This window comes from Bos indicus, chromosome 29 (assembly GCF_029378745.1).
Source record: "Bos indicus isolate NIAB-ARS_2022 breed Sahiwal x Tharparkar chromosome 29, NIAB-ARS_B.indTharparkar_mat_pri_1.0, whole genome shotgun sequence".
Taxonomy (NCBI): Eukaryota; Metazoa; Chordata; class Mammalia; order Artiodactyla; family Bovidae; genus Bos; species Bos indicus.
This window is the reverse complement of record NC_091788.1, coordinates 26,457,015-26,478,496: the sequence shown is the minus strand read 5'-3', so window position 1 is coordinate 26,478,496 and position 21,482 is coordinate 26,457,015. Positions and strand designations below refer to the sequence as shown.

Here is a 21,482-nt window from a genome sequence, read left to right as displayed (position 1 = left end):
GATCTTCTTGACCCAGGGATCGAACCTGTGTCTCCTGTATTGACAAATGCATTCTTCACCACTCAGCCACCTGGGATGCCCAGATAGTAGGAACCCTGGACACTAAAAAGGCAAGGTCTTGATCCATTTAAATCCTAGAACTGAAGACATACCTACTTGTAGTAAAGAAATGGGAAGGGCAGGCTGGGGAGGAAGTTGAAAACTTCCCTGCTAAGCCCTGAGGGGAGGGCAAGGTACAGTGCAGTTGTGGAGGAGGGGAAGGCAGGGCAAGGCCCAGCCAGAAGGGGACTGGTCGCTCCCCATGTGGGTGGGTCTGGAGCAGGCTCTCAGGGGTTGGGCTTCTGAGTGTCCGCATCCCACTCCCAAGTCCCATTTCCTTGGTCCCTGATGCACACCATGGTCAGGAATATACGCAAAGGCACACGCACTCAGTGTATGTCCCATCCCTTCAGTGAATGTTTATGTTGACAAACACCACAGAGCATGCAGGGCCACCCTCACTGGGACCACACAGAGGACAGGCCAAGAAGCCCCACATCACAATGTCCTCCTGATGCCTGGGCTGGGCTGGAGCTCACAAAAGGTACTTTGATTTCTTCCGCAGACTCTCTGACAGATGCCAGAACTGACTTGTCATTTTTGTCTGAAAGAGCAAAGAAAGTATTTGTCAGTGTGAATGACCCTAGGGACAAGGGAGCCTCCAAACTCCTGGACTTTGAGTCACTATGCAGAAACCAGGGGCTGGACCCTGCCTAGGATCCTCAGTCCTTCCCAGCTGCAGTCTGCCAAGGTCAGCCGAGTGTGTGGGGCCAAGAGCTGCCAGTTATTCATTTAATGTATGCCACGCAGTGTGCCAGGCACTTCTATGCAGTATCTCATTTAATCCTCATAACAGCCTTAAGAATTAGATGAGAAAACAAGCTTAGAGTGGCTTGCCAAGGTCACATGGCTGATTAGTGTTAGAGCCAGGGCCTTGTGCCCATGTGCTTACAACCAGAATTAAGTTGTCAGGGATCTCTCTAGCTGTGGAATGAGAGCTGGATGTCTCCCACGGTGCCTTCCCTGGCCTGGTTCTGTTCCACAGTTCAGCAGCCACTGTGAAGGCATCATCTCAGTGCCAGGCACTTAGCTGAGTACTTGAGAGACAGCAACAGGACATGGTCCTTTCCCCAGAGACAGACATCTGTAACAGGACAGTTACAGTCTGTAACCATGGAGACTGTGGACACCAATACATGCCATGGAAACTTCAGAGAGTGGCAGAGGAGGAGGCTGGAGAGGTAGGTGGTGGGGGGTGAGTTTAAAGGATCATGACAAAGCTAGGAGGCTTAACGCAAAGGGGGAAGAGCAAGGTAGGTCATCTTTGCATTTAGAGAGTTCATGCAACTAGCTATCTAGCTGTGAAGACAGTAGAATGTGTAGGAAATAAAGCATTTCCCCTGCCTGTGCACACATAAGCAGAAACATGGCACACCTGTGTGCAGAGGGAGGGCCTCCCTCCTACCATTTCTCCCTCGTGTGCTTCCATCATGTCTAACTTTGTGATGCCATGGACTGTAGCCCACCAGGCTCCTCTGTCCATGGGATTCTTCAAGCTAGAATACTGGAATGGGTTGCCATGCTCTCCTCCAGGGGATCTTCCCAAGCCAGGGATCGAACCCTCCTCTCCTGCAGTGGCAGACAGGTTCTTTACCACTAGCACCACCTGGGGGGAAGCCTTTATTCCCTTCAGCGCCTCCTGTCTATCCTTATCCTGGACCAGTATAGTTTTGTCTTGGTTGCACATCAAAATATATTGAAATTTTTGTCAATATAAAAGATTCCTTTTAGAACCCTTCCAGAGAGATTGTGCTTGTCAAGTCTGGTTTAGACCTGATCACTACTGCTTTTTTTTCAAATGCATGTTTAGGCCCACCAAGGGTTGCAAACTACCCTGGTGCTGGGAAAGATTGAAGGCAGGAGGAGAAGGGAACCACAGAGCATGAGATGGTTGGATGGCATCACTGACCCAATGGACAATGAGTTTGCACAAGCTTGGGGAGTTGGTGATGTACACCTGGCGTGTTGCAGTCCATGGGTTTGCAAAGAGTCAGACACACCTGAGCCACTGAACTGAACTGAAGGGTTGCAAACTACAAACTCTTGATTGCCAACTCCCAAGTCTTCAGGGGCCAGATACATAACAAACGATATGGAGAAGATGGCAGAGTGGTTCGAACTTTGGTCAGTTAGAGAATATGTACACCACCCCATGGCAGATTAAATAAAAGATAGTGTCAGCCATACGAAAATAATCGATCGACCTCCCACAAGACTGCCATTTTGCGCCTCCACCCCAGGTAGGACTCAGCCGGGGGCGCCCACCACCTCCAGGCCTGCTGGAGGCCGGCTTGGCGCCCTCACCATAGATGGTGAGCTTGGAGCTGCTGCAGTCCTTGCCCAGCTTGTTCTCCACCAGCACGCGGTACTCGCCGCTGTCCTTGAGCGTGCAGGTGGGGATGACGATGGTGCACACGCTGCTAGTGGAGTTGTACCAGAACTTTGAGTTGGCTGTGATGTTGACGTGGCCCTTGTAGAGGGTGACGGTGGGCCGCAGGTTCCCCAGGAAGGTCACGGTGTGCGGCTTGAGCGGGGTCAGGAAGCGCGGCACGTGGCGCCAGTGCTTCTGCTGGTACGGCTTCAGATTGGCGCTCAGATCCTCGACTGTGCAAGGGTCGGGTCGGGGTGGGAGTGGGGGACGTGGCGAGCGGTGAGCGCACCCCAAGATCCCCACCCACGCGCTCCCGCCTAGAGCTCGGAAGACGCCCCGGAGACCCAGCTCACGAAACCCCGATGACCTGGGTTAGATTCCCACGCACCGTCAGCTCTAGGGCCCCGGACTTCATAGTGGTTCCTGAAGTTCTCCCTTCGTCACTCTCCCACCCCCATGACACTGCTGGTTCCAAGACCTAAACCCAGGTCCGCCGGCTTTTGCGCTTTTCCAGACCTGGGCATCCTATACTTCTTTCCCGCCACCAGCTTCCGGACCGGGCTGTTGACTGGCTTTTTTTTTTTTTTTTTTTCCCTAATTAATTTATTTATTTTAATGGAGGTTGATTACTTTACAATATTGTGGTGGGTTTTTGCCATATATTGACATGAATCAGCCACGGGTGTACATGTGTCTGATCACCACCATCCCCCCACCCCCAACTCCCGCACCCGTCCAAGCTGTCCCCAAGGCCATCCCAGTCTCCATCGTCTCTGCTCTCTCCAATTGAATCATATTTCAAGTTTCCTGCAGCTATCCCAATCCTTAATCCCCTCCCTCCGGGGTTTCTGGATGTCATCCCCGTTTCTTGGACCCTCCCTGAATCCTCAATCAGGACGTCAGTTAGCCTCTCCCCTGGAACAGCTTCTCAGCTCCACATCCCTGTCCCGCACCGCCATCCCCACCCCTCCTTCCCGCCCCCTACCGGCATCCCCGCCCCCAGGGGATCTCCCCACCTCCACGTTAGTCCCACCCCTCAGAGTCCCCCGAAGGAATCCCCTCCCCTAGGCTTCCAGACCTCAGCTTTTCTCCCCAGGGTCCCCGACGTTAGCGCTTTCACCTCAGTGCTTCTCAGCATTGGGTAACCCTGGCAATCTTTATTTCATCCCCGCCATCAGGGATCACCGATCTGAACCCCTAAGTCCCTAGACTCACTCCTGTCCTTGTTGACGAGCCAGACAGGTATCCTTGGAGTCACCGCTTCGTTCTGGGCCAGCACTCGGAAGTACTACTTCCTGCCGGGGAGCGAGTCGGTCACCGTGTACTTGTTGCTGAAGACGCGCTCGACCGCAGTGAGCCAGGTGGCGGTGCTGGCATCCCTCTCCATGATGGCGTAGAGGACCTCGCCGCCCTCCAGAAGGTCGGGGCTGTGGTTCCAGGTCAGAGTCACTGTGTTGGTGACCTCCTCAGACAGCTGTAGGTTTGTGGGTGGCCGCGGAAAATCTGGAAGGGTCCGAAAATCCATCAGCCTCCCTGGGGAAATATTGTGCCCGAATATCGTCCTCCACATCCCCGCCGAAATATCGTGCCCCCGTGCCAGCCACCTGCCAAGTCCTAAGGAAGATGGGATGGGGCACCTTCACCTTCTAAGTCTCAGGCAGCCAGAGTCTTGGAGTCAGAACTATTTATGAAGTGTAGCTCTAGCTTTGTCATTTACTAGCCCTGTGAACTTAGGCAAGTTACTATCGGAGACCCATTTCCTCACTTGCAAAAAAGACTAACAATAACTATCATAATAATGTTTGGGTAAAGTGCCCATTTAATAAAAGTTCACCCCTTCATCCCTTGGGGGTTTAGGGCTTTATTATAAAGCTTCCAATTCTCTTTAAGAGGTCACCCCAATTTGGAGGGGCTGTTATGCTTTTAACAGAGGGAGGTACAAAATGCATCAATGCAAAAGAATGTTTCACATATTCTTTAGCATCGTGATTAATGCAAATTTAGGAATACACAATGTGTTAAACCTCAAAACCTGCAGATTTAAGATGATGAAAAGGCTCTTTCTTAGGTTTTACCCACCATCTTTATTATTAAAATTCTAAATGGTATCTGGGGGGAAACTAAAAATTAATAGGAAGCTCATTTCAGCTGTGGTTCAGGAATTCTAATGAAGCTATATGGCAGTGACACCGTGGGATTGTGAAGTTTCCCCAAAAGGGCTTTCTAGGTGACCACATCACATACTTTGTAAGTATTTCCAATAACATACAGGCCAGTTACCCCAATTTTTAATGGACTCATTTCCGTCTGTCTCTCCAGCCTCTTACCTATTCCTGCCTCTCTCTCTGCTCACTAACCCTGCTCTGCATATGCTGTGAAGCTCTCCAGATAGGACTGCAGAAACTGAAACAAGGGCTTAGTCCTAGTTCAATGCCTCTGGGGTTTCAAGACACTGGGAAAAAGTGGAAACAACTCTGCCCATTAAGGCAAAAGCCAACAGTCTTGCTCTGTGGTGCCAAAGGAGCCTGACTACCTTAAGGAATGCCGTTACAGTGGTTAAGACTCCAGCAGCAGAGGGGAGTGTAGGCAGAGATGTCTACCCAGGCCTCTGCTCATTGTCATACCTGCCAAACACACGTGGAAGTCGTGGTACACCTCTCCAGACACATTCTGGAGCTCAATGCGGTACACCCCTGAGTCAGAGCACTTGGTGCTGTTGATGAGGAACTGGGAGTGGTTTTTGCTCTTGGTGATAATTTCCTGGCCCTTGGTAGGGATGCCATCTTTCAGCCAGATCATGTTGGGTGGTGGGGAGCCCTGGGTGGTGACAGGAGATGGCACCATGGGTCACCTGGGTGGTATTTGGGGGCAGGCCCCCTCCCATTGTCCAGGAGTCTCCTATTAGGCTCTGGTGCCAGGGGTCTGGCGAGGGGCAGAAGCAGAGGCTATGGTAGCCATGGTAGCCATCTGGGTTTAGTGGTGGGCATCTGGGGGTCAGGGTCAGGAATGACTCACAGAGAAGGCGGCCTGGATGCAGAAGGCTGTCCCAGCGCAAACCACCATGTGACTCTTCAACCGGGCACTGAGGTCAAACTCAGTGCAGCTTCGCACCAGCAGCTGCCCATCCTTCTTCCAGTACAAGGTCACATCCTTGGATGTCAGCTCACACTCAGGGCAGGCACGGCTCCTCTCTTTCACGTGCACATTCTTGAGGGTGATCACAAATTTTATAGGGATGCCTATGGACAGACAAATGAACGGTTGCTTCTGCTCCCAACCTCCTACAACCCTTTCCTGCAGCTAGATGCTGCTGTGGTCCTCTTGTTGACCCCAGAAACTACAGGGCCCTGTGACATGAAGTGTGTACCCAACTCATAGAAGTACCTGACAGGGAAATTCCCAGCTCTGCTTCTTATTTGCTAGCTGACTCTGTGCAGTGTATTCACTTCCTAAGTCTGTTTGTTTGCTCATATGTAAAACAGGGCAACAGCTTTTACCTCCTCACAGCACTGCAGCCAATATCTCTAATGCCCCCTTGGCCCTCCAACCATAACTGCATTGTCTCTCTGGCGTCTGGACCTTTACACATGCTGAAAATGTTCTCTTCTCTTGCCCCTTCTCTGAAAACTGCATGCCTTTTCATTTTTCTTGGTAAAGCTTTGTCATCATCTTATCACATCCCCTCTGACATTGCAAGGTGGTATCTCTTCTCCGGGTTCCCACAGTCTCTGTGTCTCCATCATAGCAATGATTATCCCATGTCACATGTGTCAAGAGTGGTTCACATGTGTGACTCACCGTCATGTGTAACTCTCCAAACTAGCTATAAGAATGTATGTAGTCAAGATGTAATATATGATATGTGCTGTAATATATGACACTCGACCCATAAAGGCTAATAATTTCTTGGCTCGTGATCTCCCAGCTGATAGTAATATCTTAGTGTGTCTTGATTCCTTGCTTAAGAACTTTTTTTCTAATTCCATTTCCACACCTACGTCTCCCACCAGACTAAGAGTTAGCAGAGAGGAGAGCTCTCTATTTTTCTACTATTCATCAAAGGACCTTACAAGGAGGAGATGGATAGATGGATGGATGGATGGATAGATGAGTGGATGGATGGATAGATGGATGGATGGAGGGAGGGATGAATGCCCACATGGAGGTTGCTGTGGCATGAAGCCCACCACTCAAGCTCTGGCCCAAACACTCATGGTCAGTAGTGAGCTGGGCCTTCTGAACCAGGTATCCTGCCTTGGCAGAGAACTCACCACCATCACTGAGTCTGGCATCCTGAACCTTATACGTGTGGGTCAGACCATCCTCAGACACTGTGATTTCATACTTTTCACCCCTCTTCAGCTCCTTTCCATTGAACTTCCACACAAAGTCGGGCACTTTCCTAGAGAGGCGGATCTCAAACACAGCTGTCTGGCACTCTGTCACCTTCACCAGCTTCATCTATCCCAAGAACTTCAGTGACTTATCTGCAGCAAAGAGTAGGAAGGGCAGTCCTTGGGCTGATCCCTGGTCCTTCCTGAGGGGTAGGATGGTGAAGGCAGCATAAAGACTCAGGTGTCATTAGCCTCTTGTAGCCCACAGCTGGGGAAAACATACTTCCTTTTGTTCTGCTTGTGAATCATGGGAATCCCCTCCCATGACGTTCATATGGTCTCCTTCCCAATAACATTAACAGCAATTTTAGAAAGAATATGTATCTATGTGACTTTAGATATGTGCCAGGCACTATTAAGGCAACCATCCAGTTCTCACACAGGAAGATTCTACTATTATCTCCCATTTTACAGATGGGAAAACTGAGGCAAAGAGAAGTTGAATCACTTGTCCCAGATATACAGCTCATAAGTGACAGAAGGTAGGATTTGAACTCCAGCAGTTCACCTCCAGAGGCTGTACTCTTAAGCACTGTGCCACATTGCCCCATGGCACTTTATCTCGTGGTCCCATCCACAGACCCCACGTTTCTCTCCCCTGTTAATGCCCAACCCCATGCAGTCTGTGCTAGCCCCACAGTCCTTCCTGCCATATCCCCATGGACCCCATCCTTGGTTATTCCTTTGCCCTGACCCTGACTATGTCCTCCTTGTGGTCCCTCGTGCCCACACTCGTGCCCAGCACCATGAGCTCTGCATTCATCCACCTGTTGGCCACAGCCAAGCTGTAGGTGCCTGCATCACTCATGTTCACATTGGTAATGGGCAGCGTGTACTCGGTGCCCATCTGCTTCACATCATACTTCCTCAGGAAGTACCAGATCCTCAGTGGCTCATTATCCTGCCTCATGGACTAGGTATAAAAACTGATGAATGGATTTAAGAGGAGATTTCTATTCCATTCCATAAGGCCAGCCTGAGCTGAAAGGAGCCATATCTACCTTTCTAAGGTTCTCAAACACAGTCAGAGGCCCCTAACATCTTTCTAGCCTCATTATCTGGCTTGGTGGGATCCAGGGTCCCTGCCTCTCCCAAAGCCCGAACTCTTAATATGCATGAGTTCACTAGATGCTTTCTCTTAGAGGTCCATATCATCAGTAATCTTCAGGACTGTCTAATTCAGCCTTTCAGATTGGTAGGCTGAGGCATAGAGAAAGGAGAGTAATTGTCTCAAATCAAACAGCGAACCGGTGGAACACCCAAGAAAAAAGCCCAGCTCCCAGCCCATTTCAGCCATGCCAGATGGCATCATTTTGCTGGGATGGAGAAGAGGACAGGGCTTATGGGTAATGAGAGGGTCTTGGAAGGAAAGGGATGAAGAGAAAGAAACGATATTCCAATCCCCACCTTGACCCACGGTGTTTTGACATTGGGGTCCTTCAGCTCCATGATGCAGGCAGAGACCACCGTGGTGTCCACCTTGGCTGTTATGTCTTTCAGAATTCAGATGGCCTGAGGGAGTATGATAACAAAAAGGCAGGGGTCAGAAGCATCTTGAATCTGCCCAGTCTGTGTCCCCAGGCCTGGAGAAGCCCTCTGAGCTTCCAGGGACAAATGACTAGGCTGATTAGATAGCTGCATTTCCCTCCCTCCACATGGAACAACTTGAAGATGGAGGGGGAAACGGACATGATAAGGGAAGAAAAAGGAACACCATTTGAAGAACAGTTACTGAGTAAAGAGGTCCCCTTGCGTATAGGTCCTCTAATTCTGGTGCAGATGTTTCACAATGACAAGTTGATTGAATGAATGAGTGAGAACAGCAACATAAAAACAAATGAAAAGGGCAAAAGTAATTTTCATTTTGCAGATGAAGAAACAGGTTTGGAGAGACTACCCCGCCAAGTTCACCCAGTTAATAAGGCAGTAAAACTGGACTTTGAACCCAGGTCTGTCAGATTCCAAAGTCGATGCAAATATATTAGGGAGCAGTCAAGAGATAAGAGGTGGAAGGTAGATGACCTGAGTTCCTCACTGCCCTGGCAGTAGAGCATGCCCTTGACTAGGCATGGGCAGGGTGAGGAGACCTTGCCTCCAGGAGTCCCAGAAGCACTAGCACTGTTGGTAAGGCCCAGCCCCGGCCTGCAGCCCCCTCCCCGCTGAGGGCCACTGACCTCTACCTCCACTTCCTTCATCCCTTTGAGCTTCCTGAGCAGCCCCCGGAAGCTGGTGAAACCATACTCCATGCAGACCTTCTCAAAGTCCTTCTTGGGCACCTTGGGAAAAAAAGTCTACAGCATCTCTTTCTCATCTGTCACCTTCTTCTGCTTCTTCTTGGGAGCAGGGGGTCCACTGGAAGGAAGGAAGTGGGTGACAAGCCTGGATTTAGTGCCTTTCTCTGAAGACAGAGGGAGGCTCTCCCAACCTTGAGATGCCCCTCCCTACTCCATGGATTCTTGGAGTCTGGGCCATTAACTCAGGGCCCTGTTGGAAAGCCTGGAGGGTGGGGGGACCACACCCTGGAAAGAGGAGCCTCCCAGTCTCACTTTTTCTTCAACATCTTTTTGAAATCCAATTTTTCTTGACCTGAGGACAGAGAAAGGGACAGGGTCAGACAGGGGGAGTTTGGTCCCCAAGAGGAAAGGCCAGGAGGCTTGGACTGGCTCACCCTCAGTCACCAGCAAGGACACGGTGTAGATGGCATCTGCATGGTCATTGCGTGCAGTGCACTTGTAGTTGTCAGAGTCGTCTGAGGTCAGTGACTCCAGCTGGATCAGTCAGGCCGGGGGGAGGGAACCAAAGGGAGACAGTGTTTTGGGAGGAGGGGGAGGAGCTGAGTGCTGGATGTATGTGTGGAGGACTGAGCTGTCTCTATGATTGGAAGGTGCTAGGGAGCAGTCAGTGTGAGTCTGTCTGTTTGAAGCCTGATTCCACATGGGATTCTCCCCCTTGGCTGTGAGCTCCTGGAGGACAAGGACTTCCTCTGAGTTGCAACTTTATCTGCAGTTTCTGGCACTGGGCTGAGTGCTCCTTTATTTAACAGACTTACTCCTCTGTGTCAGGTATTGGGTTGAGCCCTGAGGAAATGGGGGTGAACAAGGCTGTCTTGGCGCCTGCAGAAAGGTGCTTAGGTACCAGTGGGTTTCCTGAAAGGGCTTGCTGACTGAATGAGCTGACTGAATGAGTGTAAGGAGTGGCTGGCCAGTAGGGGGCTCTGGGGCAGCTTGTGTGTACTGTGGGGGGTGCTAAGGCCCAATGATGGGTGTTTGATGGGAAGGAAGCAACTGGCGTGGGTGGGGAGAGGGGAGGCTCTGTCCTTTTCACAGTGGGAAGTCAGGGCAGATCTAGGAACAGAAGTAATTATAGGCCTAGGTCCCCCAGAGATCCCGCCCTTTCCTCAAAGGGTCTGGACCCAGTAATTATAGGCCTAGGTCCCCCAGAGATCCCGTCCTTTCCTCAAAGGGTCTGGACCCAGAGGCTGCAGAAGATGCTTAGACCTTAGGATGATCGGCCCTTGGCATTGCTCTTCTGGAATGTTCCCCTGAAGAGCCCAGGAATCCTCACTCTCACCTCCACTCTGACTAGCCCTTCCCTTCGTGCAGATCCCACCTCACCTCAGCCTGGTTGAGGTCCCCTGGTCTCATTCCCTTCTAGCCATGGGCATAGCTTTGGTCTCACGTTCCTCTGGGGCTCATTCACCTGCTGGAACCTCTCTCTTTTCCATTTGGTCCTGCCCCCTCCTTGTTCTGGCATTGCCCTAGCTCTGCCTTGCCCTGCCCCTAATTTTGGCCCCCTGCTCACTCTGGCAAGGACGCCCTAGCTCCTGACTCAGCCTCTCTTATCCTGCTCCTCCGGTAGGGCATTGAGAACCCCTTTTCTCATCTCCCAGCTCTTGGGTCTCCATTGTGGATCTCTTGGCTGTGAGAGGACCTGGGGCCCATCCCAGGGTCTTGGCCTCTGGCCTTAGGGGTCACTGGCCCTGGCACCTTCAACACGTGCTCCTTGTTCACACTGTTGTAGAAGATCTTGGCAGACTCCTTGATGGGCATGCCATTCTCTCTCTCCCAGGAGACATTGGGTTTGGGGTTCCCCTGCGCTTGGACTCGGAACACGGCTTTATCCCCTGCAGTGGGCACCTATTTTTGCCCCTTAGCCTGGAAGCTGCATCTCCACCTGCTCCCAGCTCTGGGCTGGGGATAGACCCTTGGCTTGTCTCCGCCAGTGATTGTGTACTGGGGGACGATGGCGGGGGTGGCAGCAGCAGCAGCGAGGAGCTGGGGCACTGAGATAGAAAGGGAAGCGCCCGGGGCCTTGGGGAGACTCTGGGAGGACACACCCTCGGGTGAGGCGACCGGCTGAGGCTTCTCCATGAACTCCGGGACATTCTCGCCAGCAGAGATGTTTGAACTTTGGGTCACCAAGCTGAAGAACTCTGTGGAGCTGGAGAACTTCCTCTCCACCACTTCCTCTGTGCCGACAGGCGAGAGAGGTTAGAATGGGCTCCAGGCAGAGCTTAGCCTGGGACCTTTTCTCGAGGGGACAGTGGAGCATTTTAGGTCAGTGAGAACAGGAAACGCTTTGGCCAAGAAAGGAGGACCTTACAGTCGGCAGGTCATTGTGTTATGGCAAATGCCAACCACTAGGGGAGTGAAAGCCTTATCCATCCCTCAGTGGTCGGTCAATCTTTACAATCTTTACTGAGTCAAGGTCTTGCGTTCTACTTCCCTCTCTGCACTCCCCCCGCCCCCCGCCCTTTTTTTTAGAAGGAGATTTCTTTTTTAGATCTTATGGGTCTCTTTGGGTTCCTCTCCTGGAAGTTCTGGTCCCCCAGTGACCAGAGGTCTACAGGCTGCAGCTGGTCTACTGATGTTTTTTATTTGACCTTTCCAATGTTTAAATGGGCTTCCCTGGTGGCTCAGGGGGTAAAGCGTCTGCCTACAATGCAGGAGACCTGGGTTTGATCCCTGGGTTGGGAAGATCCCCTGGGGAAGGAAATGGCAACCCACTCCAGTACTATTGCCCAGAGAATCCCAAGGACTGAGGAGCCTGGTAGGCTACAGTCCACAGGATGGCAAAGAGTCATACACGACTGAGTGACTTCATTTTCCTTTCCTTTAATATTTAAACATAAAGGAGCCCTACATCTAAAAATTGAGAGATTTCACGTAAAAATTCTAATTTCTGGATCCTTAACACTAGACGCATATTCCTACATGGCAACAGTCAGTGGGAGGTGAAGAGGGGCTGTCTCTTTCGATGGGCTATATTCTGGGCAATTCACCTCAAACTTTTTTTTGCATTTATGTTCCCTCCTGGACGCTATCCGACAGTGGTTTTCAAGTCTGGCTGCAAATCAGGGTCCCTGGAGATCTTAAAAACACTATCAGATTTAACGGTCTGAGGTAAGACTCACATGTCACTGTTTTTTTTACTCCCTTTTCCTCCCACCTGTACACTAAGGTGGTTCTGGTGTGCTATCAGGGCTGAGAATCACAAATTATAGTCACTTGAGTTTGCAGCTTCTGGTCTTGAGTCCTGGCTGTTCCACTTGCTATGCCTCACTTGGAGAGGAAATGGCAACACTTCTCCAGTACTCTTGCCTGGAGAATCCCATGGACAGAGGAGCCTGGCTGGCCACGGTCCATGGCGTTGCAGAGAGTCGGACACGACTGAAGTGACTAAGCACGCACGCACACATGCCTCGCTTGGCCAGGGGGAGTTGCTGCTTCTCTGGCCTTGACCTCTGTGCACAGAGGACTGACTGAAGGAGGGATGACCGGGAGGACAGGTATTCAATATCCTGGTCCCTTGTCATCTTGGAATCACTTTCCTCTAGAGACATGGCTAAAGCAATCTGTTCTGTTCTGAGACCATTTCTCAGCTTTCCCTTGGCTCTGCCCTCCCTTAAGTCTGGTCCCAAGTCTGAACACCTGGAAGTTCAAGTCACTGGCTTATCTATTCATCCTCTCTCCACTGGCAGTCCAAGTCTTCTCTTTCTTAAGTAGAGCAGGGCCAGCATTATTCTTAAACAGATAAGGCGGCTACCTCCCTAACTTCCTCCATGCCTGAAATTCTACCATCAGAAATTTGTGCATTTGCCTATGGCTTTGATCTCCAGCAATTAAGAGTTCAATCACTTACACATATCCATGTGATTGATTTTTCCTGTTTTCCTAGAGATAGCATTTGTGGGCAAGCATCCTGCTTTATCAAATCACAGATTAGAAGCACAGGTTGGGAGGGCTGTTGGTGGTATCTCAGGCTTTTGAGGGGCCCATTGGTCACAAAGATGGGAGGAAGAAAGGCTGCCTCTACCTAATTCCGCCCGCTTACCAGCCATCCCACTCTATTTGCCTCCCACGATCTTGGTTGTCTAGGAGAAGGTCTGCATGTGGGTGGTAGAGCTGGAGAACTCCATGGACACGTGCTCCTGAAGCATCTGCTTGTGGTGAATGGTCGTCATGGTGACAAGGCGTGGGCACTCACCTGGGAGGACCAGGAAGGGATGATGCCGTGAAGGATAAGGAAGGGAGCAGGAGGGAGACTCAGAGATGTTGTGTGTGTGTGTGTGTCCCCACAGCGGGGTAGGGGAAGGGACAGAGCAGGTGAACACAGAGAGAGATGACTGTTTACAGGGAGGGGTGGGGAGAAGCTGGATGACTGTTTACAGGGAGGGTGAGGAGAGGCTGGGTGGCAAGCCTCTTCCCTCTGGCCTCTCTTCTCTTCCCTTGGTATCTCCTTTTCCCTGGTTGGCTACAAGGACCAATGGGTATGTAACCAATGACTATGTAACCCCAAACCATTCCAGATCCTTGGAGGGGGAGGAGATAGGGTTTAGACTTACCCAGTGAACCCAGCAAGGCCCAGAGGGAGCTGAGGATACCTTTTGATAGCTACATGGAACTGGTGGGGTGGGGCAGTGCTGGAGGCTTCATCAGGAGGGAATGAAGTCAGACCTGAGAAGGAACTTCCTGACTAAGCCACACTGGAGCCGGCCTTGGAAGGAAACTGGATCTTCTTGCCGGGCCCTGGGGAGCCCTGGCATTGGGGGAATGCTGAGACAAATGACAGCACATTCCTACAGCTCTGCTTTCCTTTCCGATATGATAAAGACGGAGCTTGAGTCTTTATTTCTTGTAATTTTTGAGTTGGTAATTCAATCACATGGTTAAAAAACAAAACAATAGAAACATCCGTGTAAAGAGGCTCCCTCCTGCTCCCAAGGCCCTCTATCTCCCAGCCTTCCGCAACAGGTAACCACTTGTGGTCTTTATGCTCCTTCTGGAGCTCTTTCCTACAAATTTGAATATGTTTTTGTCTTCATCCTCCCCCTCTTTTTTTTTTTTAATACATAACGTAGCCTATTATACAAGCTATTCAGCTCTCTTTTCACTTTGTACACCTTGGAGGTCTTCCATCCCTGTTTATGAAGTTTTCCCATTCTTGTTAACACCTACACAGTATTCCATCAAATAGATGTACATACCATCTTTTCTTTAACCAGAGTGGCAGTTTTCCTCTAATACTTATTTTTATTTATTTGGCTGCCCTGGGTCTCAGTTGCAGCACATGGTATCTTTGATTTTTGTCGTGGCATGTGGGAATCTTTAGGTACAACATAGTGTTAATCGCTCAGTCGTCCCCCCTGATGACTACAGCCCATCAGGCTCCTCTGTCCATGGGATTCTCCACAAGAATACTGGAATGGGTTGCCATTTCCTTTGCCACAGAGTTGCAGTTTTTAAGCCCCAATTTTGTGTATATGAGCAACTGACATCTGAGAAATGACCTGTCCAAGGTCACTCAGACTAGAATCCTGGCCCCTTGACTCCCAGTCCAGTGCCCTTCCAGAGGACCCCAAAGCCTTCTTCCAAGCCAGAAGGTTTGGGGCTAAACTTTGCCCCCTCATCCGATGACACCTCTCTACCTGGTCCCTCCGGGTTTGGAGACATCTCCCCAGCCCCAGCTCCTGCTGTCCCCCTCTGGGCTCAGAAAGCAGACTCTGCCCCTTTCCTCAGGAAAGAGGGAAGCCTTACCTTTGTGTCACCAGTCCCTTCTAACCTTCAAAGGCTGTGTCCACCCACGACTTTGAAGACCCAGATGGTGCCTGGGCTGTAGCCTGACCAGTCTCCTTTTTCTTTTGTCCCAGCAATGTGACCACCCGGAGTCACTGGTTCCTTAAATGTCTGGCCCCCTGGGGGTGATCCCTTACTCAGGCTCCACAGCTGCCCCAGCCAGCTGGCACACTGCTTTAGGGGGTAGCTGGGGCCAGGGCTGGAGGAAGAGCAGGGGTCTGGGCAGGCAGGTGGCCGAGCGTGGTATTCCTGGGGTTTTTTTTCTGTCCCTTTGTGCAGAGGTTTGGGTTCTCACTGCTGCTGGGCGGGACCTCTCTGAGCTGAGGGGCTCAGAGTAGTGTGTGTGTCCAATAGGGCTTGGGGAGCAAAGCAACAGGTCTGTGTTTTCCAGAGACTAGGAGCGGGTGACTGGGGGAGAGCCCAGGGAGCACTGTTGATGCCGTGCTCTGCACTTGGTGCCTGCACAACCTGAGTGGCCTCATGGGGCCATCCCCAGGAAAGAAGGGGAAATGTTAGCTCTTTCTCCCCATCCCAGTCTTGCTGCTCAACCCCCTGATCGGGGCAGAGGGGTAGGAGGGCCCATCCTCTTGTTGGAGAGTAGCTGGAGAGGAGGCCCCCTTCTCTGGGACCTCTGTCTAAGCCACTCCTCTGTTCTTTCCTCATTGTCTGCAGTAAATCTGCAGCCCAGACCCTTGACTAGCCCACTCAGGGCTCTGCCACCTTGTAAGGACCTGCTTGTTGGTCAACAGTCCTGCCCTGGACTCCCTCTTGCCCTGGGGTGACCCACACCTGTCAGCAGGGGCAGGACAGCTGCATTTGCTGCATCCCTGGGGGCTGGGGTAAGAATAGAGTGGGAGTGTCTGGAAGGCACAGGATCTTGGTCTAGGGGCAGATTCTCCAGGTTCCTTGGGCGGGACTGCTCTCAGCCCAGGCCCTGCAAGGCAAATTGCTGGGCTGCAGCTGCTGTTGGGACCTGCAGGGCAAATAAGTGGGCTGGCCAACAGGGAGGGGCCTGTGTAGTCTGAAGGTCCCCCTGCTCTGGCCTTGGCATCTCTGGCTCCTCTGTCGAAGATGGTGGCCTGCCAGCCACTTTTCCTTCTATGAAAGCCTCCAACATCTGTCCCTGTGGCGCCGCAGGGCCCCTGGCTCCTGGCTGGATGCGAGGGTGCAGGTAAGTGAGAATTATGCTCAGTGGACTTTGGAATTTCAAATGTGGATTCACGCCATCTCCCAACCTACACAAGGGGGCACTAGGGATCTCAAGGGCCTGGATGTGCGTGGGTGTGTCTGTGTGCCCACGCACATCTGTACTAGTAGGAGGGGCAAGAAGATGGGGGTACAGGGAGGCAGGGAGTAGAGGGGAGAGGCAATCACACAGACACAGGAAGCTAGTTTTGCTCAAAATGCTCCATTTATTGCTCTATTCAATGACCATGAGCAAATTATAAAAAGACACCAAATGTCTCTGTCTGCCGTGGAATAAATATTTAAAGTCACCAATAAAAACACGTGGCTCCAAGATAACACATGTTGCCAAAGAGTCATGCACGCCCTGCTGACGGGCTCTCAACACACGCATGAACACAGGACACACGCAGAGCTACACGCGGTGAGACTTCTGGGAGGGGTTTCCCACAGCGACACAGAAAAACGCTTCACACGGATCTGGGGCCGAGTTCCCACCCTACCGTCAGAGCTCCCCATCTCCCACCGTGGCCCAGGCCCCCTGGGTTCATTCTCCCCTATGTGTGCCCTTTCTCACCATTGCCCCACAGGCTAGTCACTGCCTGCTGAGGGCGTCTGATACCTGGGGGTCCCCCTGGATGCGATCCTCCTCCCCCACCCCCAACCAGAGACCTCTCCCCAGCTGGATCTTTCTGACAACCCCTTAGGGCTTTCCTGTGCCTGACTTCCGGGGTCTTCAGGCCCTTCCTTCCCATCCTGGTTCCAGGAACTAGGGGCAAAGTGCAACCTGTCTGCTGGGAGAAGCGGGGCTGGGGGCCTGAGGCAGGCACCTGTGCCAGGGCCACTGGGGGGCTGGAGCTCACGACCCCTCTCCAGGGCTGAGGAGACACAGTGTTCGGTACAGACAGCAGAGACGATGGACAGACAGAACACGCTGCGGCAGGACACGTGGAGTTGCAGCAGGGAAACGTTTTGGATCAAGTAGCAGTGGAACCGTCGTTAAAAACTGAGGCCCCAGGTCACGCGGTTTGGGTCAGGCCCTGGGGCCTCAGGCCTGGCCTGGCACGCCCCTCCCCCACCCTCCCCACTCCCCAGTATGTACAGTAGGAAGAGCTATGTTGGGGGCGGGGTAGGGGTCCGGCCGAGGCAGCGGGGGAGGGGGAGCAAACTGAAGAGAGAAAGCGGGAGGGACGGTGAGCAGGCCGGGACCTGAGGCAGGGCCCTGGGTGTGGCTGCGAGGAGGGCCCCGACTCAGGCTGGGAGGTACCAGAGGACCTCGGGAGGGTGTGTGGTCACTCCGGGGACTGGCGGGACAGCTGCTTCTCGTAGAGGCTCATGACGTGGTGCACGAACTGGTACTGCTCGCACGTCTGGATCATACCGCCCCTACCCGGCAGATGAAGGGACCGGGTCATGGAAGAACAGCTGCGGGGCCGCCCCCAAACCCACAGAGTGCCAGTCCTCTGGGAGGCACATCAGGGCCTATGTGCGGCTTAGAGAGGTCAGCCCTGGCCAGCCAGCCACTTCCACCTGCCCTTGCTGTCCCTCCTGGCTCTGGCATAGACAGCGGGGACAGAGGTGGCATGACCCTCCACTCTCAGCCTCTGCCCCTGTGTCTACCAGCTCTGTTCCTCTCCCCTCTGCATCCCAGCTACCAACTGCCTGGATCCGGCTTCTCCACCCATCTGTCCACAGGTCGGTCCCCGTGGGTTGTGTCCCCCTAACCTTCACGCTATGCACAGATCAGGCTCTCTCTGCTGCCCTCTCCCCCGCCCCGCCCAGCTCCCCACAGGCCCCACCCTCAGCTGACCTGTCCTGACGGAGCTGGCATGTGGTCTTCAGGATGTCCACCACGCCCTCCTGCCGCAGCTGCTGGCAGCAGATGCTGGTGGCGATGAAGCAGCCGGTCCTCCCAATCCCTGCGCTGAGGGCCCAGGGCACGGGGGTGAGGGGCGGGGCCGCCCGGGAGCCACGCCCCGCTCCAGTGGGTGTCTGGGAGGACCCACCTGCAGTGCACCACGATGGGGGCGCAGCGGGGCCCCTCCTGCTGGGCCGCCTCCTCCACCTCCCGCACCAGGTGCAGGAGTGGAGGCGCACGGTCTGGGGTCTTCTGGTCGGGCCAGGACGTGAACCAGTAATGCTTCAGGCCTCGCTCTTCCGTCCCGCTCTGTCCAGGAGACAGAGGCCCACCCCAGATACACGTGAACTGAGCCCAGAAACCAGCCCAGAGATGGAGATGGGAGGGGAGAAGGAAACACAGGAGGGAGGCCACAGGGAGTGGGACCTCGGACCTCTGCCATCTACACCGTACAGCCCAGTGGCACCAGCCAGAGACCCGAAGCCAGCTGGGTAGCGGGGACTGGTGGGCAGTGTCAGCACTGGTCTTCACATAGGTTTTGCCCTAGTGACTCCAGGATCTTCCAAGAGAGGTGAAGAGCCCCTTCTCCATTTCACTCCTGTCTCCTGGTCGCCCCTTCACAGACAGCCCAGTCACCCCCACAGCCCTGGGACCCTTCCTCTTGCCTCAGTATACTTTCCTGCCCACCACCGCCCCTGGTCCCCCCCAGCCAGTGTCCCAGTGCTACCCTCTCCACCACCACCACCTTCACTTTGTTCTTTACCGTCTCTCAACTGTGTGGGGCCCTCCCCTCCTCCTCTCTGATCACCCAGATCCACAGTGGTCCAAAAGGCCTGTCTACAGCCCATGCTTTTCTACTGCTCAGAACGCTCTGATAGCTCTCGTTGCTCTAAAACTAAAACCCACCCGCCCCACTCTTCAGTCGGGCAAACAAGACACATGGTACAGGGTCTACCTCTCCAGGCCCAAGTCCTCCTCCTGAGGACTTGTACTTGATGCCTTTGCACTCCAAATGGTTTGTAGATCAAACCTCTGCTTCCCCCATTTCCTGCACATTTATACACAGAGCTGTTCTATCTTCTGTGCCCTTACTTTTAGTTTCCCTTTGTCTGGAATGCTCTCTCCATATGTCTGACCCCCCAGCCAACTCTTATCCTTCGGAACCCCATTCAGCAACACCACTTCCAGGAAGCCCTCCCTGAGCACCCTGGGTGACAAGATGTCCTTCTTCTGTGCTTGTACTTATTTCTAGGTCAGTACTTACCATTTTATAGGTGCTCCTTGAGGAGAGAGTCCAGGCTTTGGACAGCTCTGTGTTTTCCCAGTACCCAACCCAGAACCAGGCTCAGGGCATGTGCTTGTAAAGGTTATGGACAAAAGTAAGTGCCCAGTGGTCCCAGTTCTTCCCTTACCAGTCCCACATCACTGAGAAGAAGTGGCAGCCCCAGCCTCTCTTTCAGTGGAAAAAGGAAGCTGCTCCATGGGCAGCTACCACAGCCTCTGTCCTCTACCTCTGAAATGCCCTCAAGCAAGCCTATATCCTGGAAATGCTTACTGGGCACTGTCCTCGAGGGGCTGACTTCTCCTTGACACACTGTCTTTCACCTTCTCCAGTGGGAGGGGGCAGCTCAGAGGAACAAGTCTCATGCCCTTGACACCCTATTCAGACCCTGTGGCTGCCAGCATCAGGGGACCTCCCTGACTGTTTCTGGATAGGATGTCAGCTTCCTGGCACCTTTTCCAGACTTTGGGATAATTACAGTGGTACCACTTTCCCCAAACAGGGGTCATAAGATTTCTCAAAAGCAGAATGCACTGATTTTCTTGACTCCAAAGGAACAATCTCCTCTATTATGCTGAGCCTGGAATAAGCACAATCTTCAGGGTGGGAAGATACCTCCCCACACTCTTCTGGGCTGTTCCGTACTGGTCATAATTTTTATGTCCTCTTTCTTTTTCCTGTAACCACAACCTCCCTGTGCTACCCAAATGCACCAAAAAGCGCCTGTCCTCTAGTGGACAGATTCGGTACTACAGGTTGGAAGCCCAGCATCCCAGGTGAAGGGATGTTTCCAGGCAGAAAATGGAAGCTGCTGAAGCCCCCTCTTCCAGACACTCCTGGCCTTGGGTACATTTGAAGCAGAGCTGGAAGACATTATGAATGACAGTGTGGATGGACAGATGCCAGTGATAAGAAATGCACTGAGAATTTGGTCCTGCCTCTGATCTGCAAGATCACTCACCCCTTTTTCCCTTCATCCCTGCTCATCAGTAAAGCCTGGAGAGAGGCCCAGCTATGTCGGCCTCTGGGAGCCCGTTGGCTGTGGAGTGCCCCCTCCTCCCAGCCCAGCCCAGCCCTGCCCCAGGCCTCACCCTGAGGGCAATGAGTCGGAGCCGGTAATCCTCAGTGTGGATGACTTTCCGCACGGTGATCTCCACGCCATCGTATACCACCTGCTCCTCTGGCCAATACTCGGTGCACTTCTGCAGGGGCCCAGATCAGGCTGAGATACTCCCAGCGCCCCGACCACACCCTCCCCAGTGCTTGTCCCGGGCCAGTGGGGAGACAGGGCAGTAGGTTTGCAGTTAGAGAGCTCAAATCTCAGCTTCTCACTTGTTAAGTTACTTCCCTTTTCTGAGTCTCAGTTTCCTCATCCGGGAAAATGGAAGTAATACTCAGTTTGAAGGACCTTCATGGGACTTCAATTAAATGGGCTGTGACGAGTATGGAGGTAGCCAGCATCAGCCCTGGCAGGCTGGGCAGCAGCGGAGCAGCGTGTTTAAGATCCTGAGCGCTGGAGGTGGAGAGGCCAGCTCCAGGCCCTGCCTCTGACTATTTGTGTGGCTCTGAGTAACTGACTTAACCTCTCTGAGCCTCACATTTCCTTCCCTGGGCAAGGCAGCAAGGTGAACATACCACCCTCCCAAGATTGCTGAAAGGATTAACACGGAAACAAGATGCTTGGCACAGGGCACCAAGCAGCAGACACCTGGTAAGGTCCGGCGGGGCCTACCTCGTTCATCTCCTCGATGTTGGTGATCATGACAATGATGGGCGTGTGCTCCTGCCACACCATACGCCAGAAGTCGCCGACCGTGCTGACGATGGGTCCCTGAGTGGCGATGTACACCTTCTCTTCCCCACCATAGCCCTGTGACCAGCCAAGTCCAGGTCATCAGGGTCACTTGTGCTCCTGGGGCCCATTTCCCCCACTCAGCCTCTTCCCCGGGGGCTGGCAGGAACCAGACAGACTTAGGGACAAGCCTAGTGGATGGACCCCATTGACTTGGGCCTCCCTTTTAGGGAGAGACTGTTGGGATGGGTTTACATACCCGAATGTAGTTGGCGTTGATGTAGGAACTCAGAGGGTCGTCAGGGTCTGGTGAGGTCAGACACACTCTGCTGTGAGGGTCTGAGATAGTGGAGACAGGTGAGGCTGGGATTTGAATGTGCAAACCCTCTTGTGTGGGCCCACCTTCTCTGGCCAATGTCAGGGCAC

General features: G+C 52.9%; 2 protein-coding genes across 4 annotated transcripts in view; both read right to left on the bottom strand.

Moving 5' to 3' along the window:
* Positions 1-497: 497 nt before the first annotated feature.
* Positions 498-13,327, bottom strand: IGSF22 (immunoglobulin superfamily member 22). Its single transcript, XM_070782435.1, is given in 14 exon segments — positions 498-643; positions 2,404-2,703; positions 3,686-3,973; positions 5,095-5,287; positions 5,486-5,764; positions 6,641-6,957; positions 7,603-7,765; positions 8,272-8,376; positions 9,039-9,216; positions 9,411-9,450; positions 9,533-9,632; positions 10,851-10,987; positions 11,201-11,332; positions 13,219-13,327. Coding segments are annotated over 14 exon segments (2,487 nt in total).
* A 3,001-nt stretch (positions 13,328-16,328) lies between these two features.
* Positions 16,329-21,482, bottom strand: part of PTPN5 (protein tyrosine phosphatase non-receptor type 5) — a 58,716-nt gene continuing 53,562 nt past the window's right edge. For all 3 annotated transcript variants that reach the window (XM_019955357.2, XM_070783247.1, XM_070783249.1), the window contains 6 exons: positions 21,316-21,395; positions 20,997-21,134; positions 20,356-20,466; positions 18,131-18,291; positions 17,935-18,048; positions 16,329-17,510 (listed from right to left, as the gene is read on the bottom strand). In XM_019955357.2, the coding sequence (XP_019810916.2) occupies positions 17,417-17,510; positions 17,935-18,048; positions 18,131-18,291; positions 20,356-20,466; positions 20,997-21,134; positions 21,316-21,395 (698 nt within the window). In that variant the 3' untranslated portion in view covers positions 16,329-17,416. The remainder of the gene's footprint in view (positions 17,511-17,934; positions 18,049-18,130; positions 18,292-20,355; positions 20,467-20,996; positions 21,135-21,315; positions 21,396-21,482) is intronic.